A 24,378-nucleotide genomic window follows, 5' to 3' on the forward strand; every position below is an offset into this window, starting at 1 on the left:
CATGCATGTACACACACGCATATATGCACACACACACATCCCTTGACCGTTCTATCTGATCAAGAAGAATCGCTCCATTCATCATTTATTCCATTTGGCACCAAACTTAAACAGGGCTCTATACTTAAAAACTCCCGTTCACTAATTAAGCAACTTGAATTTGGCTTTTATCTTCACCACATTTCAGAAATCAGTTTCACAGAGGTCACTGGGGCCTTCTAATGCAGGGGCTTTATTATGATCTCCTTCCTACTTGATCTCTTTGTGGCAAGTTTCTTCTATCCCAGTAACTTTGCCCATGGCTTGTGTATTTTCACTCTCTTCATCTTTTTATGGCTTTTCCTCTGCCATCTGTCTCTTAATGTTGGCATTCTACTCTTATCTACTGTTGCTAGCAATTTTGTGATCCCCTAAAGGATTTTCACACATTTCCAGTGTCTCAGCGACTTCCTATGCAATCATGTGCCAGTAGGGCGGCCTCGTTCCTTCCACATTTCTGTTGCTGGCTATTTCCAAGTGGATGTCCCCTGGGCCTTTCAAACTCACTGTGACCAAAGCTCACATCTTCACACTCACCTCTTTTCTGTTTTCTCATATTCCTCCTTTTGGGGGATGATTATATTATTAATTTCAAAGTCAGTACCAACTCCCCGCTCTTTTCTCTTCCCATTTACTCTGCTGTCACCCACTGTTGACTTTACATGCCATTATCTCTGGAAACTCTCCCTGTCTCCTTATGGTAGTCTCACAACCTGCTGAGCTCTTATCCTCTCCTTATTACCAAAATAGCTTTTTAGCTGGGCTTCCACTTCTAATCCACCTTCCACAATATTGACAGAATTATCTTAGGTAGCAAAGGTCTTATCACACCACCCACTGCCTCCACCTCTGTGGCATCTACCTTCCTCATTGTCTGCACTTGAATTTCTTAAACAAGGTACAGTGGACAAGGCTGGCATCTGGAAAACATCACTGAGGAAGGATGGTACACCTTCTTGAAGTGTCAATTTTACTTAAGTGATAACAACTTAAATATAATCTCAGTGGAAATAGGATAAAAGAGTACATTAAATGTATATGCATTTTTACAGTCTATGTAAAAATTCAAATAAAGTCTGTGCTTGTTGTGGGGTGTCCTAGATCTCTGCAATATTCTTTGCAGTATTTCAGTAGAAGTTGAGGAGTGCTGGTGTGTAGGAAAACCCACACTTCTAAGTGAAATACACAGGCTCTTTATAATTGGCACTAATTACCCTCAAGAATCAATCCATTCCATTCTTCCCAGTGAATTGAATGAGATGAATGATTTCTGGAAGATATTTTGTTACCTTCAAAAGAGGAATCTCTGGTGATCTTCTCCATTAGCTCAACTTGGCCTTCTGCTGCAGCGTAATGCAAAGAGATGTCCTCATTGTCACATCTGTTTAATGTCTTTTGATGCTTCAAGTTTTGTAATCCACATGCACTTCCTTCAAAAACCACCTGGAGGTATTTAAACACCATTATATCAAACAAGTATTTGCAAAACTTATGGATATAAAGTTAACTATTTTATAGCTTGAAAGAACTTTTTATTATCACAAACTATCAGGCTTATAATGAGGTAAATATTTTTCTTGAAATACACAAAATGTTTACAGACACAAAGAAGGTATGAGAAAATGCCCCAAGATTGATCAGAATATAAAACAAATTTTTTTAATTTTTTGATCATGATCATAAATTCATATATGCTTAGATATAAAGGCCTTTCTTCCTTTTTGCAGAGGAAATGCAGAAATCTTCCCCAAACAAATGATTCAGATACTTGCTTTAATTCTACCATTGACCATAACTATTTACATATGTCACATGGTAACATGTCAAAACTCCAGTTTGTTATTTTAAGGATAACTAGAGCATTTCTCACTACTGAAAGGAATTATCAGTTAAAATGAAGTATTAAAGTATTTAGTGTATCTTAATACAACTAAGAATTTAGAATATTAGAATTTATTCAGCAAATGTCACATTGGAATAATAAAACTTAATTTCTTAAATTTTTGAACTTTGGCTTTTGTTTCTGTTATTACAGAATAGTACCTAACAAGTCACTCCTCTATGGTAGTCTCTTAAATTGAGATGTATTACTTTTTAACTAAAAAAAAAAAAAAAAAAAAAGAATTCCACATAAGCTACATATAACTTTAGTGACTACAGGATATGACGATGAGCATCCAACCACTTCCAAATTTACACATACTAGTTACAAATTTAAAATAGGGTTCTTGCAGAAGTAGGGTCTTTTTCCATGTCTCATCCTTTCAAAGAAAGTGTTGATCTAAATCTATTTGGAACCATTCTGGCACTTGAATTTGATACACTCTCTGGGTAAGAAAGGGATTATGCTGCCCACTCCCTAGTGCCAGAATGAGCAGCTTGGGAGATCTGTTCAGCAATGTGCTGTCAACAATAACCCAATTACACACTCTTTAGAGGAAGTACTAGGTTCAGATGCTCACAAGGTACTACTGAATTCCCGGAGAAGGAATTCGCCACTCCTGCCTCCGTTTTCCTGGGAATATTTTCTGCAAAGCTTTTTGTGCAGACAATTGGTGTCTCTGTTTCACTCTGTTAGACCAGAAGACTTCTCAACCCCCAAAACTTAAATAGTTATCCAACAGCTATCAGATACAGTCATTCGGCTATTTGGTTCTAAACAAAATCTACAAAATGCCCCAAGTGAAACGGCACAGAGGCCAAATTGTCCTGTTCCAGGCAGCTGCCCGATCTTGTGCCAAGTGATAAAGATACTTTTGAAGTAGGTTTCCCTGGACGGCAGTTGCCCATCTAGGAGCAAGAATAGATTGGACCAACGAGCAAACAAAATAGATAAAGCAGGCGCTGTGCCGGCGCGTCCTTAGCGGGGTCTCCTCTTGGATCGTGCACACGCCCCAAAGCTTGCACCACCCCCCCACCCCCCGCCACTCCACGCTTCCTCCAAACCAAGGGCTGCCCGCAAGGAAACCTCGAGCCGACCCCCACCCGCCCCGAGGTGAGAACCCGTCCCGACCCCCGAGCGCCCAGGGTACCTTCAGCGATTCCTTGCAGTCGTCCGTGTCGTCCGGCACATCCTCATAGAGCACGCCCTGGGGCTCCTTCTTTTCTCCAGGGCGCCACATCTTCTTCAGGCTGCGCTTCATTGACACCACCTCGGACGCCACCTGGTGCAGCTGCTCCCCACGCGCGCTGGCACCTGGGGCGAGAGGGCGCCGTCAGACCGCCGGGCGCGGAGGCCGCTCTAGCCCGAGCAGTCCCGCGCTGCAGCCCCCAGGCAGCGAGACACTCCCTCTGGCGGAGCGCGGGGGAACTTCTGGAAGGAGGTCTCAGCCCGCGCTCCTTATAGTGCAGCGCGCAGGCGCGGCGCGGAGAGGAGCGGGAAACGCAGACCTCCTTCGCAAAGAGGGCGGCGGCGCCTCTGCCCGGAACTCGCCGCTTCAGGGACGAAGTGACCCGCGCGTCCCGCGGCCCTGCAGCTGCAGCAGCGCACTCCCCGAGTCACGCGCGTCAGGTCAGAGAGTAGAAGGGAATGACTGGGTACATCGGAAATATTTTTAGTTTTCAGAATTTTTTCCTAAAATCCTGTGGACCTTTCTTTCCCACCACGTGCACCTCCTTCTTTGATTTGGAAATAAGGCTTTTAGCAAAACTTCTCATTCCAAACATTTGGGAGAATAGCTAAATCCTAGCACTGGTTTGAGGGACTAGATTAACTTCCTGTGAATCTCAGGTCCCATTTCCTGTGGATAATAATATGGATCCCCCTCACGCTTTGGTGGTTACGGATGGTTAATAAAAAGTCAGGTTAGGCCAGGCGCGGTGGCTCTCGCCTGTAATCCCAGCACTTTGGGAGGCTGAGGTGGGCGGATCACGAGGTCAGGAGATCAAGACCATCCTGGCTAACACCGTGAAACCCCATCGCTACTAAAAATACAAAAAATTAGCCAGGAGTGGCACCCGCCTGTAACGCCAGGTACTCTGGAGTCTGAGGCAGGAGAATCTCTTGAACCCGGGAAGTTGAGGTTGTAGTGAGCCCAGATCGCGCCACTGTACTCCAGCCATGGGCAACAGGGCGATACTGTCTCAAAAAAAAATAAGGTTAAACGTAAGCCACCGCCAACTGGTGTTTGATTGCCCCCAGCTTTGTCTGAGAGACTTATAATTATAGGCCTGCTCTTCATTAAGTGTCAATTGTGTAGAATAAAAGGTGTTCTCTCTCAATCAGAGGCTGATTCTACGTTTAGGTACAGACAATGGAGCCTCTGAAACTGTTGACGGTATGTTCCAATTTACAAGGCTAGAAAGGAAGAAACCTTCTTTCCAAGGCTGTTTATACTTTGCACGGGACGGAACATAGCTTTGACAGTCTTTTGCTTTGACAGACTGTGCTCCCTAAAGGCCCTGGATTGTCATATTCACCTGCTCATCTCCAGCACCTAACACAAGACCCTGGTGGATCCAGGACCTGGCATAGAGGTGTACTCAGTAATGGTCTGTGGACTGTTTAACCTAGGGGCTACGGTGGGCTGAGCTTGGGTGTAGGCAGAGTGGGCATGATGATGTTGAGGAACCATGAAAGGTCCCCACAAATCTTCCACTGGATATGGCAGGTTGCCATCAATTCTACCCCTGGGGTGGAATTCCTTGAAAGGACAATATTGAACTTATCACATCATGAGTCCATGAGTATGTTTGCTGAAGGATACAGGTGTTCACCTTCACTCTTGCACGCTTTTCCCTCCAGCATCTGTGTTCAGGGAGTGCAAGATAAGAATCAGTTGAACAGCTTGCTATGATTTAGTTGAAGGAGATAATGCATTTGGACAAACCAGTGAAGAAAGAATCCAAAGGATAAGTAAAAAGAAAAATTCTCATTGAGCCATTGCTGTCTACCTGACACTTTCCTTATACCAGGTTAATGTTTTAAAATGGAAATGCCTCATAAGAATATTAAGACTTTTTATTTATTATCATTGATTATTTTGATTGATTGCTTTTCTCATAACACTTCGGTGGAAAGGGTCACTAAGGCAAAAAGAGAATAAAGAGGAGCTTCAAATGGTCATTTTGGAAGCTGGGGCAGTGGGCATGTCATGGCAACAAGCATCAGATGGCCCTGTTTGCTCTGAGAGACAGGGGGAGACCAGGGGTGGAGGCCCCTCTTCTCCCCCCCCCCCCCCCCCCGCCCCTGCCACCCCTTCAGGGAACTCCAGCAATGGATGGTTTAGGGGAATGCTGGGAGAAGGGTGGCTCCAGGCTGACAGCACCCCTCCTTTGTAACATCCCCTGGGGTCAGCTGCCAGCACAGAATGATGCTTTCTGCATTCTTTCTTCTGTGCCTCACTGACGTCTCCCAAAGCATGTTTTCTTTTTAATTTGTCTTCTCTGGCTTTAACACTGAAAAATACAGATGGTTAATATTATAGATAAAAGTTTTTCCTGCTTTCTGCTTACAAAAGCAAAGAGATTAAAAGTTAGTTTAATTTTTAAAAAATATTATGGGCGTCTAGTTCATTTTAGGCACTTTTCAGGCAATGTCTTCCTAAGAGCTCTCAGAATTCCCATGACTGTTTCTTCTTAATTGTTAAATTATTTCCTACTCATAAAAAATATCTCTTTCATAGGTAGGCAGGGCGACTTCCTCTAATTACAAGATTAGTTGCAAATCTTTGTCTTAAAATGCAAAATGTAGACAGGAATAAGATGGTATCTAGCTATTTACAATCAGGATCCTATTTCATTTGAAGTTTAATTATTGACAAATAGCAATAAAGTACAAGCTTTTTTACTTTTAAAATGATAATTATTAGAGAAAAGAAACCTTCAGAGATTTTTTTTGAAGGTAATTTTTATTATCAAATTACAATTTGACATTACACAGAACTTTATTCAAGAAAATAAAAAGTAATAATAAATAATTTTATTTAAATTCTCAGGGAAAATATAGTTATATCCATATATTGCTCAATATCATTTTATGAAAAAAAATCTAAGTTCCCCAAATTCTCCTTAACTTTGTTCCTTGAATTTAAAAAGTTTTTTTAATAAATTAATTATAAAAAATTTATTTTTAAAGTCACGAATCCAGTGACTTTTAATGAAGAGCGGCCCAATAAACATACTAAGGAAAATAGCATCTTTTATTAAAAAAAATAAAATGTACCCATGGAAAGTGCACAGTATGATGAATTTTAGTAAACGTATACAATTATTCAACTGTCTCCACAATCCAGTTTTAGAATATCTCTATCAATCTAAAACGTTCCCCTAAATCCAAATACAGTAATTCCCCCCCCACTCAGACCTCTAAGCAACCTTCAATCTGTCTTTATAGCATAGTTTCTATCTATGTAGTTTAGCCGTTTCTAGAAATTTCAGATACATGCAGTCATACACCATGTAATCTTTAGTATCTAGCTTCTTTTGCTTAGTATAATGCACTTGAGATTAAACCACGTTGTACTATGTATCAGTAGTTTCTTCCTTTTTATTGCTCAGTAGTATTCCATTGTATGGATATACCATGGTTTTTTTAATCCATTTACCAGTTGATAGACATTTGAATTATTTCCAGTTTGGGTTCATTATAAATAATGCTACTATGAACATTATCATTCAAATCTGTAGACATACATTTTTATTTCTTTTGTTTACATAGATATATAGTAGTACACTTGCTGAGTCATGTGATAAATGTGGTTAGCTTTGAATGAAACTGCCAAATTGCCTTCCAAAGTGGATGTACCATTTTATATGGCCTCCAGCAGTGTGAGGATTTTACTTATTCCACAGCCTCACAAAACTTAGTATTGTCCATCTTTTTTATTATGGTCATTCTAGTGGTATATACCATTGAGGCTTTAATTAGCATTTCCCTAATGGCTAATGATACTGTGCATGCTATCATGTCTTATTAGTCATTCATATATTTTCTTGAAGAAATGTTTATTAAATTCTTATGCCTCTTTTTAAATTGGGTTGTCTTCTTACTCTTAAGTTGTAAGAGTTCTTTGTTCTAAATACAACTCTTTAATCAGATAAATAATTTGCAAATGTTTTTTCAGAATCTGTTATTTCTCTTAAAGGTGACTTTTGAAAGGCAAAACTTTTAATTTTGATAAAAGTCTAATTTGTTAATTTTCTATATTGTGTTTTGGGTGCCATATCTAGAAACTTTTGCCTATGCAAAATTAAAAATCTTCAATATTTTCCTCTAGAAGTGTTAGCTCTTAGCTAGATAAATTTTGGTTAATTTTTGATCAGGGTTTGGGGTAGATGTCTAAGTTCATTTTTGTTGCATATGGATATACAAATGTTACTAGTTGTTAGAAAAAACTCTAGGCCAGGCACAGTGGCTCATGCCTGTAATCACAGCACTTTGGGAGGCCGAGGCGGGCAGATCACCTGAGTTTGGGAGTTTGAGATCAGCCTTACCATCATGGAGAGACCCCGTCTCTACTAAAAATACAAAAAATTTGCCAGGCTTCGTGCCTGAACCCAGGAGGTGGAGATTGCGGTGAGCCAAGATCGCACCATTGCACTCCAGCCTGGGCAACAAGAGCAAAACTCCATCTCAAGAAAAAAACAAAACAAAAACCTATACATCCCTCATAGAATTGCCTTGGAACCATTGTCAAAAATCAATTAGCCATAAATAGAAGGGTTTGTTTCTAGACCCGTATCTTCTTCTATTGATTAATATCTATGTTTGAGCAAATGCCACATGATCTTGACTTACATATTCGGGTTGTCAAATGGGTAGTATGATGGTTAATATTAGGTGTCAACTTGAGTAGACTGATGGATGCCTCAGTAGCTGATAAAGCATTGTTTCTGGGTATGCATGTTGCATTGAGTCTATAGATCGATTTGGTAAGAAGGGTCATTTTTAAAATATTGAGTCTTCTGATCCATAAACATGGCATATTTTCAATTTACATAGATCTATCTCAATTGTCTCAGCAGTGCTTTGTAGTATTCCATGTACAGTTCATGCATATTTTTGTTATGTATTCCTAAGTACTTTATTAGTTTTAAGCTATTTTAAATGAAATGATTTTCTTAATTTTATTGTCAGATGATTTGTTGTTTATATAATACAATGAAATTTTCCTATTGATCTTGTTTTCTACAGTGTTACTAATCTTGCTCATTAATTCTAGTAGACTTTTAAGAGATATTTTAGAACCTTCAACCTATAAGACAATGCTAATAAAGACAATTTGCTTTTTCCTTTCACAAATGTATGCCTTTAATTTTTTTTCCGCTTCAATCACTGATTAGAAGCTCTAGGATATTGTTGAATAGAAGAGGAGAGAGTGGACATCCTTATCTTTTCTCCAATCTTCGAGGGAAAGAGTGGATATCCTTACCTTTTTCTCAATCTTAGAGGGAAAGCAGTATCTTTCACCATTAAATGTGACATTAAAACAGCATTTTCACAGATGCCAACTATCAAGCTGAGAAAATTATTTTTATTCTTACTTTGTTTTTATCAAGAGTGGCTGTCGAGTTTTGTCTGATGCTTTTTCTATGACTATTGAGATGATCACGTTTTTCTCACTAATTAGTTTATATTAATAGATTTTCTAATATGAAACCAACCTTTTCATATGGTGCTGGATTCAGATTGCTAATATTTTGTCAAAAATTTTTGTGTCTAGGCTTATGAAGAATATTGATGTGTAGTTGCCTCTTTTTATAATATCTTTGTGTAGCTTTGCTATCAGTATAATAGCAGCTTCCTTGAATAAGTTTAAAAATGTTGTCTTCCATTTTATGAATTAGTTTGTATAATATTGGTATTATTTTTTAAAAGGCTAAGTAGAATTCACCATTGCAGGCCTTTGGGAAGATATTTAGTTACTAATTCAATGTTTATCTCTTATGGAGCTATTTTGATTTAATATTTTTGCTTGAGTTAAATTTTGATAATTTGTTGAGGAGTTTGTCTATTTTATCTAAGTTGTCTATTTGTTGACATCAAGTTGTTCATAGAATTCCTTTGCAATCAATTTAGTCAATCAATTTATTATAGGGTATGTAATAATGCCCCTTCTTCCATTCCTGTTTTTGTAATTTATATCATCTCTCTTTCCTAGATAATCGTTTATCAGTTTCATTGATTGTTTTTCATAGAACCAGCTTTAGATTTTATTAATTTTCTCTATTGTTTCTCTACTTTTGGTTTCATATTTCTCTCTCTCTCTCCGATTTTCCTTTGTAATTATTTGGGTTCAATTTGCTCTTCTTTCTTTACCGTTTTGAGGTAGAACATTGAGTTGTTGATTTTGGATCTTTCTTCTAATATAATTATTTAAAGATACAAAATACTTTCTAAACTTTGCAACAGCTGCAGCTCATAAATTTTGATTTGGTGTGTTTTCAATTCTGGTTTCTTCCTTGACTCATAAATTACTTTTTGAACTGTGTTGCTTAGTTTTTAAGTATGTGGGATTTTCCCAAATTTATTTCTATTGTTGATATTGAATTCGACCTGTTTATGGTCCAAGAACATACTTTGTATTGTTTCAATCCATGTAATTTAAATGTAGAATAGTTGAAATGTTTTATGCCTAGCATATGGTCTATCTTGTAGACTGCTCTACATACGCTTGAAAATAACGTATATTTTGCTATCATTTAGTAAAGTTTCTGAGTAAGTTATTGGGTCTACTTGGGTGATAGTGTTGCTCAAATTGTCTATATTCTTAGTGATTTTCTATTTTTTATGTTATCAGTTACTGGGAGTGTTAAAATCTCAAATTATAATTGTTAAATTATCTATTTCTTCTCGCAATTCCGTCAGGGTTTCTATTTCATTTAGAGGTTGTCTCTATTCTTAGATGCATGCATACTTATCATTATTGTCTTCCCACTATATTTTCCCTTTTATCATTATGAAATTTCCTTTATGGTCTTCAGTAATATTTCTTACTTTAAAGTCTATTTTATCTGATATCATCATGCTGGATCACTTATGCTTACATTCACATGGCAAATCTTTTCCCATTCTGTTAATTTTAATCTATCTGTTTTTATTTTTATTTTATTTTATTTTTTTGAGACGGAGTTTCACTCCTGTTACCCAGGCTGGAGTGCAATGGCGCGATCTCGGCTCACCGCAACCTCCGCCTCCTGGGTTCAGGCAATTCTCCTGCCTCAGCCTCCTGAGTAGCTGGGATTACAGGCACGTGCCACCATGCCCAGCTAATGTTTTGTATTTTTAGTAGAGACGGGGTTTCACCATGTTGACCAGGATGGTCTCGATCTCTTGACCTTGTGATCCACCCGCCTTGGCCTCCCAAAGTGCTGGGATTATAGGCGTGAGCCACCACGCCCGGCTAATCTATCTGTTTTTAAACTGTTTCTTGTAAATAGCGTATATTTGAATCTTTCTCTTTTATACAGGTTGACAGTCTCTGCCTTTTAATTACAATATTTACTAATTATATCATTAACATTTAATATAATTATTGATATTACTGCCATTTTAATATTTGTTTGTATCACATCTTTTTCTCTCACTCTGTTTCTTCTCTACTGCCTTATTTGTGTCTAACAATTCTTTTAACACCTCAATCACTGATGAGAAGCTCTAGGACATTGTTGAATAGAAGAGGAGAGAGTGGATATCCTTATCTTTTTCCCAGGCTTAGAGGGAAAGCACGTCTTTTCCTCTCAGTCTGTTTCTTTGGTAGAAATTCATTGGTGGATTGTTTAGATGATTTAAATTTATTTTCGTAGAGTAGTGATTACATTGTTTTCAATGAGAAGTCAACAAATTATCTTACTTTTTTTCAATGAGATAAGTAGTTTTTTCTGATTTCAAGATTTTTCTCTCTTTCAGCAACATGACTATAAGGTATTCATGTGTTCACGTTTTTGTGTTAATGTGACATTGTGTGTTAAATTAATTCCTTAGTGTTCATGGACCTTCTTGAATTTGTAGATTAATACTTTTTTTTTTTTTTTTTCAAATTTGAACAGTTTTCAGCCATAATTTCTTCAAATAATTTTTCTTCTCCTTTCTCTTGCACTTTTCCTTTTGGGACTTCCATTATGTGTATGTTGGTAAATTTAATGTTGTCCATGTTTCTGTTCAATTGCCTTAATCTTTTTTATCTCTGCTTTAGATTGATTTTTATTGATCTGTCTTCAAGTTTACTAATTCTTCATTGTTTCCAAAACTGCTATTGAGCCTACTGGTAAATTTTTCCTTTATGTTATTGTCTTTTCAACTCTAGAATGCCCATTTGGTTCTTTTTTTAGTTTATGTTTATTAAAATTCCCTTGTTTTATAATTCTCAATGTAGTTTTATTTAATTATTTAAAAATGTTCCCTTTATCTTTCAACATCTTTATGTAAGCTTATTTGAAATATTCAAATGCTAAATCTAACATCTAAGCCCAAATAGAATTCATTTCTGTTTCCTGCTTTTTTCCTCTTTCTGAGTATGGGCTATACTGACTTGTTTCTTTGCTAGTCTTATAATATTTTGGTTTATAACTGGACATTTTAGATGACTATTGTAGCAACTCTAGGTTTTGATTAATTTTTAAAATTTCTTTCTGTTACTTTCTTGGACTTAAACTGTAGAATCTGTTTCCCATGCGGTTTGTAGCTACTTCTGTTTCTGTTCAGATATTTTTAATTTAAAATGTAATATTTATCCTGAATTCTTAGGGTAATTGTCTACATGCATGTGTATTTCTTCAGTAAAATAATTGCGTTTTTATTGTTGTTCAATGAGTTGAAAGCTGGGGACTAGTTAAAAGAGGTGAACATGTAATCATAGTCACAGTGATGAAAGCTGACAAATTTCTATAGATGAATGTATCTTTTTTTTAATCTGTTTTTGTTTTCTTTTTTTTTTTTATTGTGCTTTGGGTTCTGGGGCACATGTGCAGATGATGCAGGATTGTTGCATAGGTATATACATGGCAAGGTGGTTTACTGCCTCCATCCCCCCTACACTTATATCTGGTATTTCATCTGCTTCTTATTCTTACAGTCATTTTAAATTTTATTTGTCTGAAATTTCATTAGGCTACAAAACTGTGTAAGTTATAATCTATTAAAGTTTTGGAAGCACTCATCTATGAGACCATTAAAATATTAGATATTTTAGGGCTCAGCATTTGATTGTATTTTTGATTTTTGTATAGTTATTTTCTATTTACATTTTCTGTCTTCTTGAGTAAAATTTATCAATTTTTAGTTTCCTTGAAAATAATTCATTTCATAAAAGTTTTAAAAAAATATTGGGATTCATAGTATCTTCATAAGTTTCTAAATCTTTCCTATGTCTGTGATTCCCCCATCTTGCTTCTAATGTTTATTTGTGATTTGTAAGATTGTTTTATTCTTATTTCTTAGAGATTTCATTTTTTAAAGAAACAACTTTTGGTTTTAGTAATTATATTTCCTATTTTGTTGTTTCTTATGAAATTTATTCTGCTATTATCCTTGCTATTTAGCTTCTTTTTCATGTAAAATTATTTGAGAATTGATTTTGAAGTTTTTCTAAAAATTTTAACTTTATTCTTTTTATATTATTTTATATGTGCACTTAAAGTGATAAAATGTTATTTCAGAATCATTTTGTTGCCTTATCAGTGTTGAAAAATTACGCTTTTAAAAGTTATTTCTTACTCTAACATTTGGATTATAATTTCCTTTTCAATACAAACATTGAAAATGATGTTTTAAATTTTCAATGGCTAGGGACTTTTTTAAACTAACTTTTTCTTGTTAATTTGTGATTTTATTAATATAAAATCACAAATTATCACAGTTATATTGCCTACCTTTTTAGTAATTTGTTGAGATTCTATGGTCCAATATATGGCTGAAGTTCCTTTTAAGGTAGTATTTTTAATATAAAATTTTACATAAATTCATTAGATAAATTTTATCAATTGTTCTTCAAGTCTTCTACCTCATTATTTTTTGTTTATCTGAGATACAAATATCTATGGTAAGGGATTCCACTATAGTTGTGGAATTGCTGGTTTAGTTATGTATATAATCAGTTATTTATTTACATACCTATACTATGTTTTTAGTACATAAATGTTCATAACAATGATGTTAAATTCATACCTGGATGATTCGTAATCTAATCAATATGAAATATATATCTTCCTTAATGTTTTTATTCTTGAATTTCATTTTTACTAGATATTAATACTGCCATACCACCTTTCTGTTTGTTGCTGATTTTCTGATATTTTTTTTCTTATTTTCATCATTTATCTATACTTTATTTTTCCCTTTAGATGTGTCTCATGTAAGCAGCTTAGAGTTGGTTTTGTTTTGTTTTTAACCCAATGGGAAAGGCTCTTTTTTTTAATTTGGGAAGTTTAGTTTATTTATATTTGTTGTGATCATGGTTACATTTGTATTTGTTCTTTTTATATAACTTTTTAAATTTACTTGTTTTCTTTTATTGCTTTATTTCTTCTTCCTGGTTAGATTTACCTTGTGCATTTTCTTTTAACCTTTACTAGTTTGGGGAATGTACATTCTACTTTTTCTTATTATTTTCCTTAATTTTAACAGTCACACTTAAGCTTAAGATTTTTGTCAAATTCAAGAGTTAATGATTGTCTATATCTTCCTTATTTAGAATATAATAAGCTTAGATCCTCCTTTATCACTTCACCCATCCATATTTATATATTCTGTATTTTTGTACCATTCTTGTCTTGTATTCATACTAGTTTTACTATATTCTGTACACACATAATTATTCCAGAAGTGGTATGTTGCTACTAAAATTTCTAAGTTTTTGCATGTTCTTGGCTGTGATGAACTTGTCCTTGTTTTGGTCTTCTATTAAATAATTGTTTAAATAGATACAAAATTCTTTCAAAGTTTTTTCTTTCAGAAATTGGAAGACTTTGATGTTGCTTTTTAATATCCACTTTTCAGAGTAAGTGTAATATCAATCTGTTTCTAATTCATTTCTTTGTAGGTTATTTCATTTTCTCTAGAATCTTTTAGGATTTTTATCATTCTTCTTGGTGTTCTGAAATATCACCACTATACAACTCAATAAAGATCTTCTATTGTTTACCTTGTTCTGTACTCTAAAACAATTATTTGGAAATATCATTTTGATCTAGTAATTAACTTTCTTTGGCTTTGGGAAATTTTATTCCATTATATTAGTAATATTATTTATTTCTGCATATCTCAGGCATTTTTCATGGCAAGTGATAGAAAAACACAAGTAAAACGACTTAACAAAAAGAGAAATTAATTGATCCCAGTACTAAAATAACCTATGGTGGTACTAATTTAAGACAAAACTTTATCCAGGGACTCATTCTCATTAAAGCTGTTTTTCTCTTTCTCTTAATGTCTTTTTTTATAGGAAGAAATTTTACTACTTCTTCAAAAGCTCACCTCTATAGCTATCACAGCCTCAGGCTGAAATCTTCCAAGTTTCTGTCCAGTGATATGATCACTGAATTTACTACCAGCTCTATAAAATTTCTATGGTGTATGACTGGCTCTAATTGGGTTATGAATTCAATTTCTTAGCCAGTCACCATAGCCAGAAAAACAATAATCTGATTATTCAGACCTGAGATTCATGCCCTCTGTTCAAGCCAGGCATGGACCCAGCTTTACCCAAATTGGATTTGAGTAAACTGAAAATGGGTTGAAAATGGGAGAAGAATAGTTTGCATTGCCCTGATGGAAACTGAAGTACGCTATTGGCCAAAAAGAAAAAAAAAAAAAAAAAAAGAATTGATGTTGAATGTCTATTTCTAGCTAAATATATAGATGCTTCTATACTTTCCATTTTTTCTGTTTGATTTTTCTGAATGCATATTAAAATTTCTTAACCCATGTCCTTGTATCTTAAGCTGAGCATTAACATTTTTTTCTTCTTTGTCCCTTTACATTGTGTTATGGGACTATTCTTTGATCTTATAGCTCACTGTTTTGTTTTTCAGTTATATGGCTCTATCAAATATATATATTTTTAAATTAATGAAGTAATTTTTATTTCAAAGTCGCCAATTGAGTCTCGTCGATGTAACATATTCTCACATTTTTAATCTTATTTTATTCTAAAGTCCTGCTTTGCTTGTCCTATTAACCTTATTTTCTCATTATAATAGTGTTAGTTCCTTCTAATATTCAATAATCTCCATCTGGTCACTTTTGTGTTTTAGTATCTCTGCCCACTTGCCTCCTCTAGTCACCAAGGTGATGATGACCTCTGGTGACAGAGGCTGGCTGGCTGTGCTGCTAGGAGGGTGGCACTATGTGCCTCAGCTCCCATTCTGGGAACAGCAGCTCCTTGTCCTCCCTGGAGCATTGCTCTGCCTCAGGGCCCACTTGCCACACTCTCCCTTAGCCTATGGACAGACACTTGTGCTTCCTGTTGCTTAGTGCAGATCAGAGAGGGGAGTGGTGCTTGCCAGCCTAGCTCTCACCTTCATTCCTCAGTTAATAACTTTGCTGATGCCTGCTTGAAGCTGTCGATGTCTTTGTATCTTGTAGCAACTGACTTTGTGTTCGGGGCTCCTCCTTCAGTCTTCCCATCACAGCATTCTTTTACCTATGTTTAGTTCATGCTTTGCTTCATTTTAATAACTTTGTATATTCAATCCTATCCACTGTCCATCTTTCCAGAATCCTTTAACATTTCTAGTCTTTTGGTGGCATTCTTTTTTTCTTTCCACCCTATTTTGGATTCACTTTTCATTCGAATTTTACAGGATTTCAGATGGGAACGAAGGTAGATATGTGTGTTTAGACAACAATCTCAATCCAGTTGCTTTCTCCTAGTTTCTTTGTAATTAAAAACTTCTACTCTGTGTCTTCCAAATCATATGAAAAGAAGAGAAGAACTTTGTAGCCTGTCTTGAAATATTTGAATGACATTAGAAAAGTATTGGGTCAGGGAGGAAGGAAGGAACTAATGTTCATTGAGTCTACTACTCATCCAGCCATGTCTTTAGTTTGGTGACAACTGAATTCCAGATGGAAAATCTTGTTTAATATGGGTAAGTAGTAAGATAAATTACACACCCACACCCACACACTACTTTGACATCTGTGAAATGCTCCTTTTTACTGGGAATCAGAGAAACCTAAACATATCTTGCTCTTTCTACTTCCTGGAAGACAAACTGATGTACACAGGTTACTCAAAGCAGCATCATTCCCCGGACTCTTGGCAACCATGGTCTAGAGTGATTGTTGAAGCAGTTAATGAAAAGCCAAATCTGATAAGATTATTTAAAATGTGAGATATAAAAAAAAGCTAATTAAGTTGCCCTCCAGACAAGGGATATCTTGCTAAGATTCATTTGTGTTAGGGCAAATAGTATTTCAAGTTTTAGAATAAAGTGAGATATATACATGTATCTTATTTGTATTAAATTCTTGTGTGGACATATTTTGTTACTTAATCAGATGGTGAAATTAATCTTTCTGTTGTGAGTTTTTAATTCTAACTATTTAACTTGAACCAGTGGCCAAAAATTTAAAATATATTTTTGTGATATCTGCCAGTGAATGAGAGAGATGATAGATTTCTCCAAGTACAAATAATACTTTGTAGGATTTGGAAGTAAAATTTAAGATACTTATTGATTATAAAAATCCTTTATGGTGTAACTTTCCTTGCTATGCACTTAATTTATACCCAGATCATTTCACAGTGGAACAATAAGACCAAAAAACAAAGCTCTTATCTCATAAAGAATCTTTGCAATTTTTAAAAATAATTTTGTTATATGTGGAACTTTTAGAATACCGAGCAACTTTATTATATAAAAATATTGTATTTATTTTAGGTAGCGAACACAATGTCATTAAAGTTTGTCTTCCATCTATAAAGACATTCTAGTTTGACTGTTTCAAAACTATATTAATTTATCCCAGTCTAAGGAAAACCCTTTTAAGATTCTAAGTCATAAGTTTCTCAATGAATTCTAGACAACCATAGCTCAAAAAATTCAAATAAAATTAGATGTATCAGAAAGTTTTTATTTCACGTAATTCATAGTGGTAACTATATCAGATTGAAACTAAATAACATTAAGTATAAAATGAGAACTTACTTTTTTTTTACAGTTGAAACCCAAACTAGCATTCAGAAGTATATGTTAATATAATAATTATACTTATTTTATATATCAGAAACCTGGACTCGTCCTGTGAAATACATGCACTATCCTTTAAAAATTGTAAAGTTACAAGATATTGAAGAAAAGGTATGTTTACCTTTCCTCATGGAAATTGGCATCTTGTTTCTGATGTTACACAGGCATAAATAATCAAGCGGAGAACGGTTTCTTTCCTCACACGGCCGATAGGTTTCACCCACTTTTATAGTCTCATATAATTATATAAGGGGTGGTTCATTCTGAGAGTCAATATTGTACCTTTTTATTAGACTACATAGTGAGTGATCACTATGTATTCATAATTTGAACTTTGAAATTTGATTGCTGTCTACTCAAAACCAGTTACCTAATTTAATTACTGCTTACAAGTTTGTCTCACCTACCATGGTTCCTTTGTAATGCAAAACCACAAACCAAAGTCCAGTAGATTACCCTTATTCATGAGAGATACTTTCCAAGACCTCCCAGTGGCTGCCTGAAACTGCAGATGGTACCAAACCCTATATATTCTATCTTTTTCTTGTACATATATATACACACACATATGATAACATTTAATTTATAAATTGGGCACACAAGAGATTAAGAACAAAATTAATTAAATGGAACAATTATCAACATATAGTATAAGAAAATTTACGTGAATGTGCTCTTTCTTAAAACATCTTATTCACTCTACTCACCTATGCTTGGGCTGCAGTTGACCACAGTAATTGAAACTGCAGAAAGTGAAATCTCAGAAAAAGGATGACTACTATACTTAACAGTAGTAGTCATAGGAGAATTACATAGCCTTTGTGGAAAACTAATAGCCATCCTACTACTGAATAAAAGACAGATTATCAAGAAGAGTAAATGAAGAATTGCAGCATTGTCATTTACTTCTTAAAATCTGTTATGCACCAGTAAATTGAGGACAAAACTGAACTATCCAAGAGAATGTATCAAAATAAAATACAGCAAATTCCCATACCACGAACATGTATCTGTATCCCCAGATACATGATTCAGGGAAACATAAACTCCTAAAGAAAGTAGTTAATGAATTATGTTGTGAAAACTGTAACATTTTACTAAATCAAGCTAACGTTAGACATCAACTATGACAACTTGATTGAAAATGCCTCATCTGATGCATTCTCTACTTGCTGTCCCTAAAGCATTTTTATTCACTCTCAATTATTAATTCAGAAACACTGATTGAGTAGTAACCATATACAACATGGTATATTAGGATCTCCTAAGAAACTCCCAGATTAATAAGGAAGGGAAGTAGCTATCCGCAGCAGAATGTGCAGAGTGTAATATGTACACTTACTGTGGCAATAAGGATTGGTATCTCAATTATGCAAAGTTCAAAACAGTACTCTTAATCAGCCAGAGACTTTTTCAAATGATGGTTCAGAGACCAAGCATTCTACCATAGAGTACCTCTTTCATCTTCAATTCATGGTTTTCTGTGTCATTATGTTCATTTGTATTGAACTATGGAAGGGAAAGAACATAGAACAGTTCTAGGGACATGTTTTTGGATCAGGTCGTGGCCGTGTAGCTACAATAACTGTGAGGGAGGTTGCAAAGCGTAGTTCCTAGGAGGAAAAGGGAGCACATTTGTCAACGGTTCTCTGCCAGGTGCTGTGGGACCACAGCTGTGGGTGAGAGTTGGTTAGGAAAGGCTCTCTGAAGAAAGGGATGTCCATGTTGTATTGGTTTTGGTGAGTGACAGCTAACGAGGAGAATATTGGAGTAGCAAAGAAAACCAATGCGAGCAAGATCATTGTAGACAGAAGGAAAAGCATGTGCAGATCACAGAACGGAAAGAGTATGATGAAGAAAATGCAACATAGGTTCTCATGAAGGAATGGAAAGAAAGGAGAGCATGAAGGACTATGGATGCTTTTGTAATGGAGTTGTCCACTTTGTAAGGTTTAAAACTCCGTTTGATTTTTTTTTTTTTTTTTTTTTTTTAGATCACCCGATTAGAATTGTAGGTGGTGAAGTAAACAGGCCAGGAGTAAGGTCAGTAAAATCAGTAAGGATGACATCGTAGTCATATACTCAGAAATGTTGAAGTCTTGAACTGTGGCAGTGGGAATTAAGGGGGGGAAGGATTGATTAGACCTCTAGGATATAGACACGACTGAACTTGGAGGACAATTCGAGGGTGGGGTGAGTGTAAGTAGGGTCTAAGGAAAGTGCAGAGGGAGAAAAAAGTAGGGTATGTACAGAGGTGGAGGAGAAAAAGACCGTCATCGAGCAAACCATGAGATGAGAGTTTTAAAATGGTAGAAAAATATAACTGCAAAAGTTGCAAAAAGGTGAAGAAAATGAAGACTAAAAGGTCTTTTTTCAATATGGAAACTAGAATCTCACTGATGACTTACTAAGTGCAACTTGAGAATTTAAAATTATTGATTAATAGTAAGCACTTCAACAACATTGGAAAAAATAAAGCATCACAATCATGCCAGAAATTTGTTAGCTTACCCTAGTGTTTAAGTGATTTAGTTCTAGAGACAAAAATGCTTTATTATTTATCACAGTGATATTGGGCAAAGTTTAAAATGAATATGGTTATGATTTCAACATACAGAAAAGATTTTTAGTACAAAACTATTGGAGTTCTAACTTTGATACTTATCCATGTGAAAGACTTTCATCTCTGTTTAAGTTTGTTGGGAATCTTGATGATGATAATGCATAAGGTTATTATTACTCAAATGTCATGCTGAATGTTGAAATTTACAATAAGATTTTTTAAATTTCAATATTAAAATGATAGAAAATCCCACTCTAAGCAAGAGTAGTGACTTATGGAATTTATGACAACAAAATTTCAAAGTATGTAGCATCAGTAAGGATATTTTGAAGCACAGTTCTGTGATAATAATATAATGGAGTTATTTATTAGTCAAAGCTAAACATTTTAATAGCAGACATTTCATATGCATTAAAAAAAACTCTGAATGATAAAGAACAGCTTGTAGACAATTAACAAAACTGGAATTAGTAGAATAGAAAATTGTGATTTTATTAAGAATATCTCAAAAATTAAAAGGCAATACTGAGTTGTCTGAAACAAATCTCAAAGAACTCAAAGTGATGCAAAAATAATGTGTTGTGTATTTACTTATAGAATCATTTATCCTATTAAAACCTAAAATATTATGCCTTTTATATTCTATGAGAAGTTCAAAAGCTTAAGTGAAAAATTACCTGCATCTTTATTAAAATTATAATATGGTGAATTATGAAAAACAGTAGTAATCTGTTATTTGTTTGATTGGTTTTATTTTTCTGTTGACTCACCAGGGATGAGTCAATACAATGCTCACATGTTACAAAATAAGACAAAGCATAGACCAATATAGAGAACACTACAAAAATTGATCTATTTCCCCAAAAGGAAATCAGCAAACCATATCCAAATTACCTGTCTATCCACAGAAGACCTCACCAATGCTCTGCTAAACCAAACTTTTACAGGCCAAGAGAACAAGGGTGATGCAATGATGTAACATTTGCAATAAGACCAAGGTTTAGCTCCCATCTGCCACCTGAAAGTTTTATAACTTTAGGTTGGTTATTTTATTTCTCTGAATTTCTGATCCCTTATGCACAAAATGGAAATAATAAAAACCTTCATTAGGGTTATGTCAGAAATAAAGTAGATGATGTATGAGAAAATTCTTATACTATAAAGTACTATATTATAGCATAATCATCTGGAGTTTACAAGCAGCATTACATAATGCTTATTTATTATGCTGATGATCCTTTTTCAATAATAAAAGAAAGCATTAGGAGCACAATACAAGACAGACCATTTATGAACCTTTCAGGTAGAGAAACAAGGTATCTTGGACTTTTCTAAAGCCAAACATGCTTTATTATTGTGGTCTGAGGAATAAGATAAATCTTTGGGGAAATGGCTATAGAATAACTTTTTAATTGAGTTGCTGTAATAACTGAAAAACTAATGCAGCTTATGCTTTCTCAGAACTCCATTTCAACATCACCAAGGTATTTACAGGAATTGGTGCACATTGTTCACATTTATTGAATGACCCCAATAACCTGTTTTGTATGCATTACTTCATTTAGGTGTTTAACATTTGTTATCCCATTGACTTCCTACAGTAACTTATGAAGCTGCTCCTATATTTTTCCCATTTTACAGATGAGGAAACTAAAGCATAAAGTGCTGAACTGACTTGCCCAAAAGATCCTTAGAAACAGAGATTCCATAAATGTCTTTGGTTGCCAGTTCTAACATTAATAATCTCCAAATACCAACAAGCTGCCTCCCCTACTCCTTTCATTGCTTTATCATGTAATTATTTTCATCTGTAAACATTGAGCCTTCATAGTCTGATTCATCCTGACTGTGCTTAATAAATACATCCATACAAATTGCCTGCCCAAAGGAAATACTTCCAGATAAATTTCCTGTGTTGTAGTTAAAGAAAATTAAACAAATTGTGATCACTTGCTTGTTCATTAAGGTAAATATATCCAAATTCGGGTTAATATTGAATGAACCATTTGTTGCACTCATTGAGATATTACATGCACAAACCCCAGGTAAGTAACCAGTTAATGTCTAATAAAGGCCAAATTGAGAGCTGGTGTAAACATAGCTGTCCCATTCCCTTAAAAATCTCTTCATTTTTATGGAAAACATCAAAGGCAATATCTGTTTTCTATCTAATAAATTTAAAATAAATCTCAATGTACACATTGAAATAAAATATTAGAATGACCATATTTCCAAACATTAATCTCTTTCATTTTATTCAATTAACATTTGCTGAAGACCCTCTGGGCTAGTTGCTGGAAGTCTACAAAAGACTGATATCAATCTTTTTAGAGATGGTTTCTGGTGTGAAATCTTTGTCCTAGAGAGAAAAGCACTTGGGTGTGCTTGCAGGAGTCAAGTAATGGTGGCAAAGGCATTTCAGGGAGAAGAAACTGTATGGATAACGGTTTGATACCCTGAAAGAGTCATAGTTTTTCAGTACTCCTTTTGCAGGGTGCCTATGGGGGACAGGAGGCATAGCAAAGCAGAAGTGAGATTGTTAAAGGTTTTATCTTCATCTCACAGTTTGTATGAGATACCAAAAAATGTGGAGCAAGATTAAATTTGCTTCTCAGAGCAGTCTGATGCTTGTCTGAGGAATAAATTGGAAGGCACAAAGTTAGAGGTCCTAACAGGTGGGAGATGATGAGGGCGGACTGAGGGTGGTAAGTGGGAATGGTGAGACCTGCTAGTTGCAAAAGCACTTAGGAGGCAGAGTCATCGTGAAGTATAAGGAATTTGATGTGGGTAAGTGAAGGAGTATTTCTCATTTCTGAGGTTATTCTGTTTTTGGGCAGCGGGGTCTCATTTATCTGATGATTAAGAGAGGTCTGAATTCAAGGTACAATTGAGGCTGGCAGAGCAAATGAAATCAACAAAAATGAATCAGTAAAGCAAAGACAGCAAGCCAGATAAGTATCAGAAATGAGTGGGTCTAACTCTCTAATAGATATAAGAAAAAAATTTAAGAAATAAATGGGGATAGGTAGGGAAGGAAAAGTTACTGTGCAAGCCACTGATAGTGAGGAAACTAGTGAGCCCATGTACTGTTCAAAGCCCATCTACTCCAAGTGTGGTCCGCAGACCTTCCACTGGGACATCACCTGAGAGCTTCTTAGAAAGGCACAATCTCAGGCCCAGCCCCAGAGCTAATTAATCTGAATATTCATTTTAACAAGATTCCCTGTCAATTATCACCTCTGAGAAAGCACTGGCTTTAAGGATGCAATTGTTTTCTTGCTCTAGGTCACTGTTTTGATGTACAAATATGGACCTGGTATTGCCAAATCTGATTTTCATAAGGCAATACCCCCATTTTAGACTTAGCAGTCAAGTCATCAGGGTCCCAGAAGGAAGCAGAATTACCCCAGATGAGTCAAATGTAGAGACTTCAATAAAGGGCTTTTTGTAGGGGCTGGTTGGGACTAAGGGGACAAGCACAGGATGGTGAGATGTCCAGTGATAAGCAGCAGTGCGGTGAAAAGCATTACCGCCTGCTAGGGCTGAAGGAAAAGGAGAAGAAATTGATTTATCAGAGACCACTGAGAGGGAGCAAACTGCAGAAGGGCTGCTTGAGGCTGTTGCCCAGAGACACAGCACAGAAAGGAGCAAGCAGGAAAAAGTCCTCTGAATTCTCTCTCTTGCTATTTTTCAACTTTCGACTCTTGTCTTAAATTGGTCAAACCCATCTGGCAGCCAGTTACAGGGGAACGCACTGGAGTCACTTCCCAGAGCAATTGGGCAAGGCAAAAATAGATTTTTTAAAAAGTAGAAATACTGTCCAAGCCAAACCAAAAGTCCTGTTGTTCTCGGACCAGACCAAGGATAGGGCTGCTTATTCTCTGGACCCAATAATGAGGTGCAGATGAACTGGAAAAGAAGAGAGTTTGTTTCTATAACCAGGTACAGAGAGAAGGCCGGGAAAATATTTCCAGAACAACTCAAAATTACAAAGTTTTCCAGAGCTTACATATCTTCTAAGCTATGTTTACGTGTATGTATGCATGCATCTAAAGATGTAAGTGATTAACCTCTTGTAATCTATAAAGTCAGTTTTGAAGACCTTGCTCTGGAGCCTTAGTAAATTTACTTAATCTAGATGGATCCAGGTACTTGGGTGATTACCCTTATCTTGTCTCCTGCTAAATCATGGAGGTTTGGGGAGTTCCTTCAGACCCCAAATTAACTTGTTTGTGGAGGCCTGTGGTATTTCTTCAGACCCCCCAAAATAAAACTTGGTCAATCCTGAATGGGTCCTGGTAAGAATTCCATCATTGTCTTGTCATGCTTCAAGGCCCAAGAAAGACCAGGGCAAGACTCTTGGTGGCCTTTTGTTACATTCCAGCCTTTGTATAAGGGCATTGGCTCTTTTATCTTTTAATATGTAACTTAACCACTTAGTCAGTGCTGAAACAGCTGTCATGGAGGCCTGCTGCTCAACTGTTAGTGAGACCTGGCCTGCCACAATCCCTACTGTCAGTTTTCACATGATTTCTATCATGCCTGTATATTTATTTATTATGAGAATTGTAGGGAGATGGGGTGTCATAATCTTTCTGGCTATTTCCTGGTGAGAGGGGATTGTCATTATGGGGCACTGATGG

The 24,378-nt window shown here is 35.6% G+C and overlaps 1 protein-coding gene across 1 annotated transcript in view; it reads right to left on the bottom strand.

Annotated features, from left to right (window-relative positions):
* The window catches only part of TRPA1 (transient receptor potential cation channel subfamily A member 1), a 65,183-nt gene extending 47,707 nt beyond the window's left edge, over window positions 1–17,476 (bottom strand). The window contains exons 1-3 of the mRNA XM_032296329.1: window positions 17,294–17,476; window positions 3,072–3,235; window positions 1,329–1,482 (exon numbers count right to left, since the gene is read on the bottom strand). Coding sequence (XP_032152220.1) covers window positions 1,329–1,482; window positions 3,072–3,235; window positions 17,294–17,315 — 340 coding nt within the window. The 5' untranslated portion in view covers window positions 17,316–17,476. The remainder of the gene's footprint in view (window positions 1–1,328; window positions 1,483–3,071; window positions 3,236–17,293) is intronic.
* Window positions 17,477–24,378: the final 6,902 nt, after the last annotated feature.

Source organism: Sapajus apella, unplaced genomic scaffold (assembly GCF_009761245.1).
Source record: "Sapajus apella isolate SASKATOON/1434 unplaced genomic scaffold, GSC_monkey_1.0 scaffold35, whole genome shotgun sequence".
Lineage (NCBI taxonomy): Eukaryota > Metazoa > Chordata > Mammalia > Primates > Cebidae > Sapajus > Sapajus apella.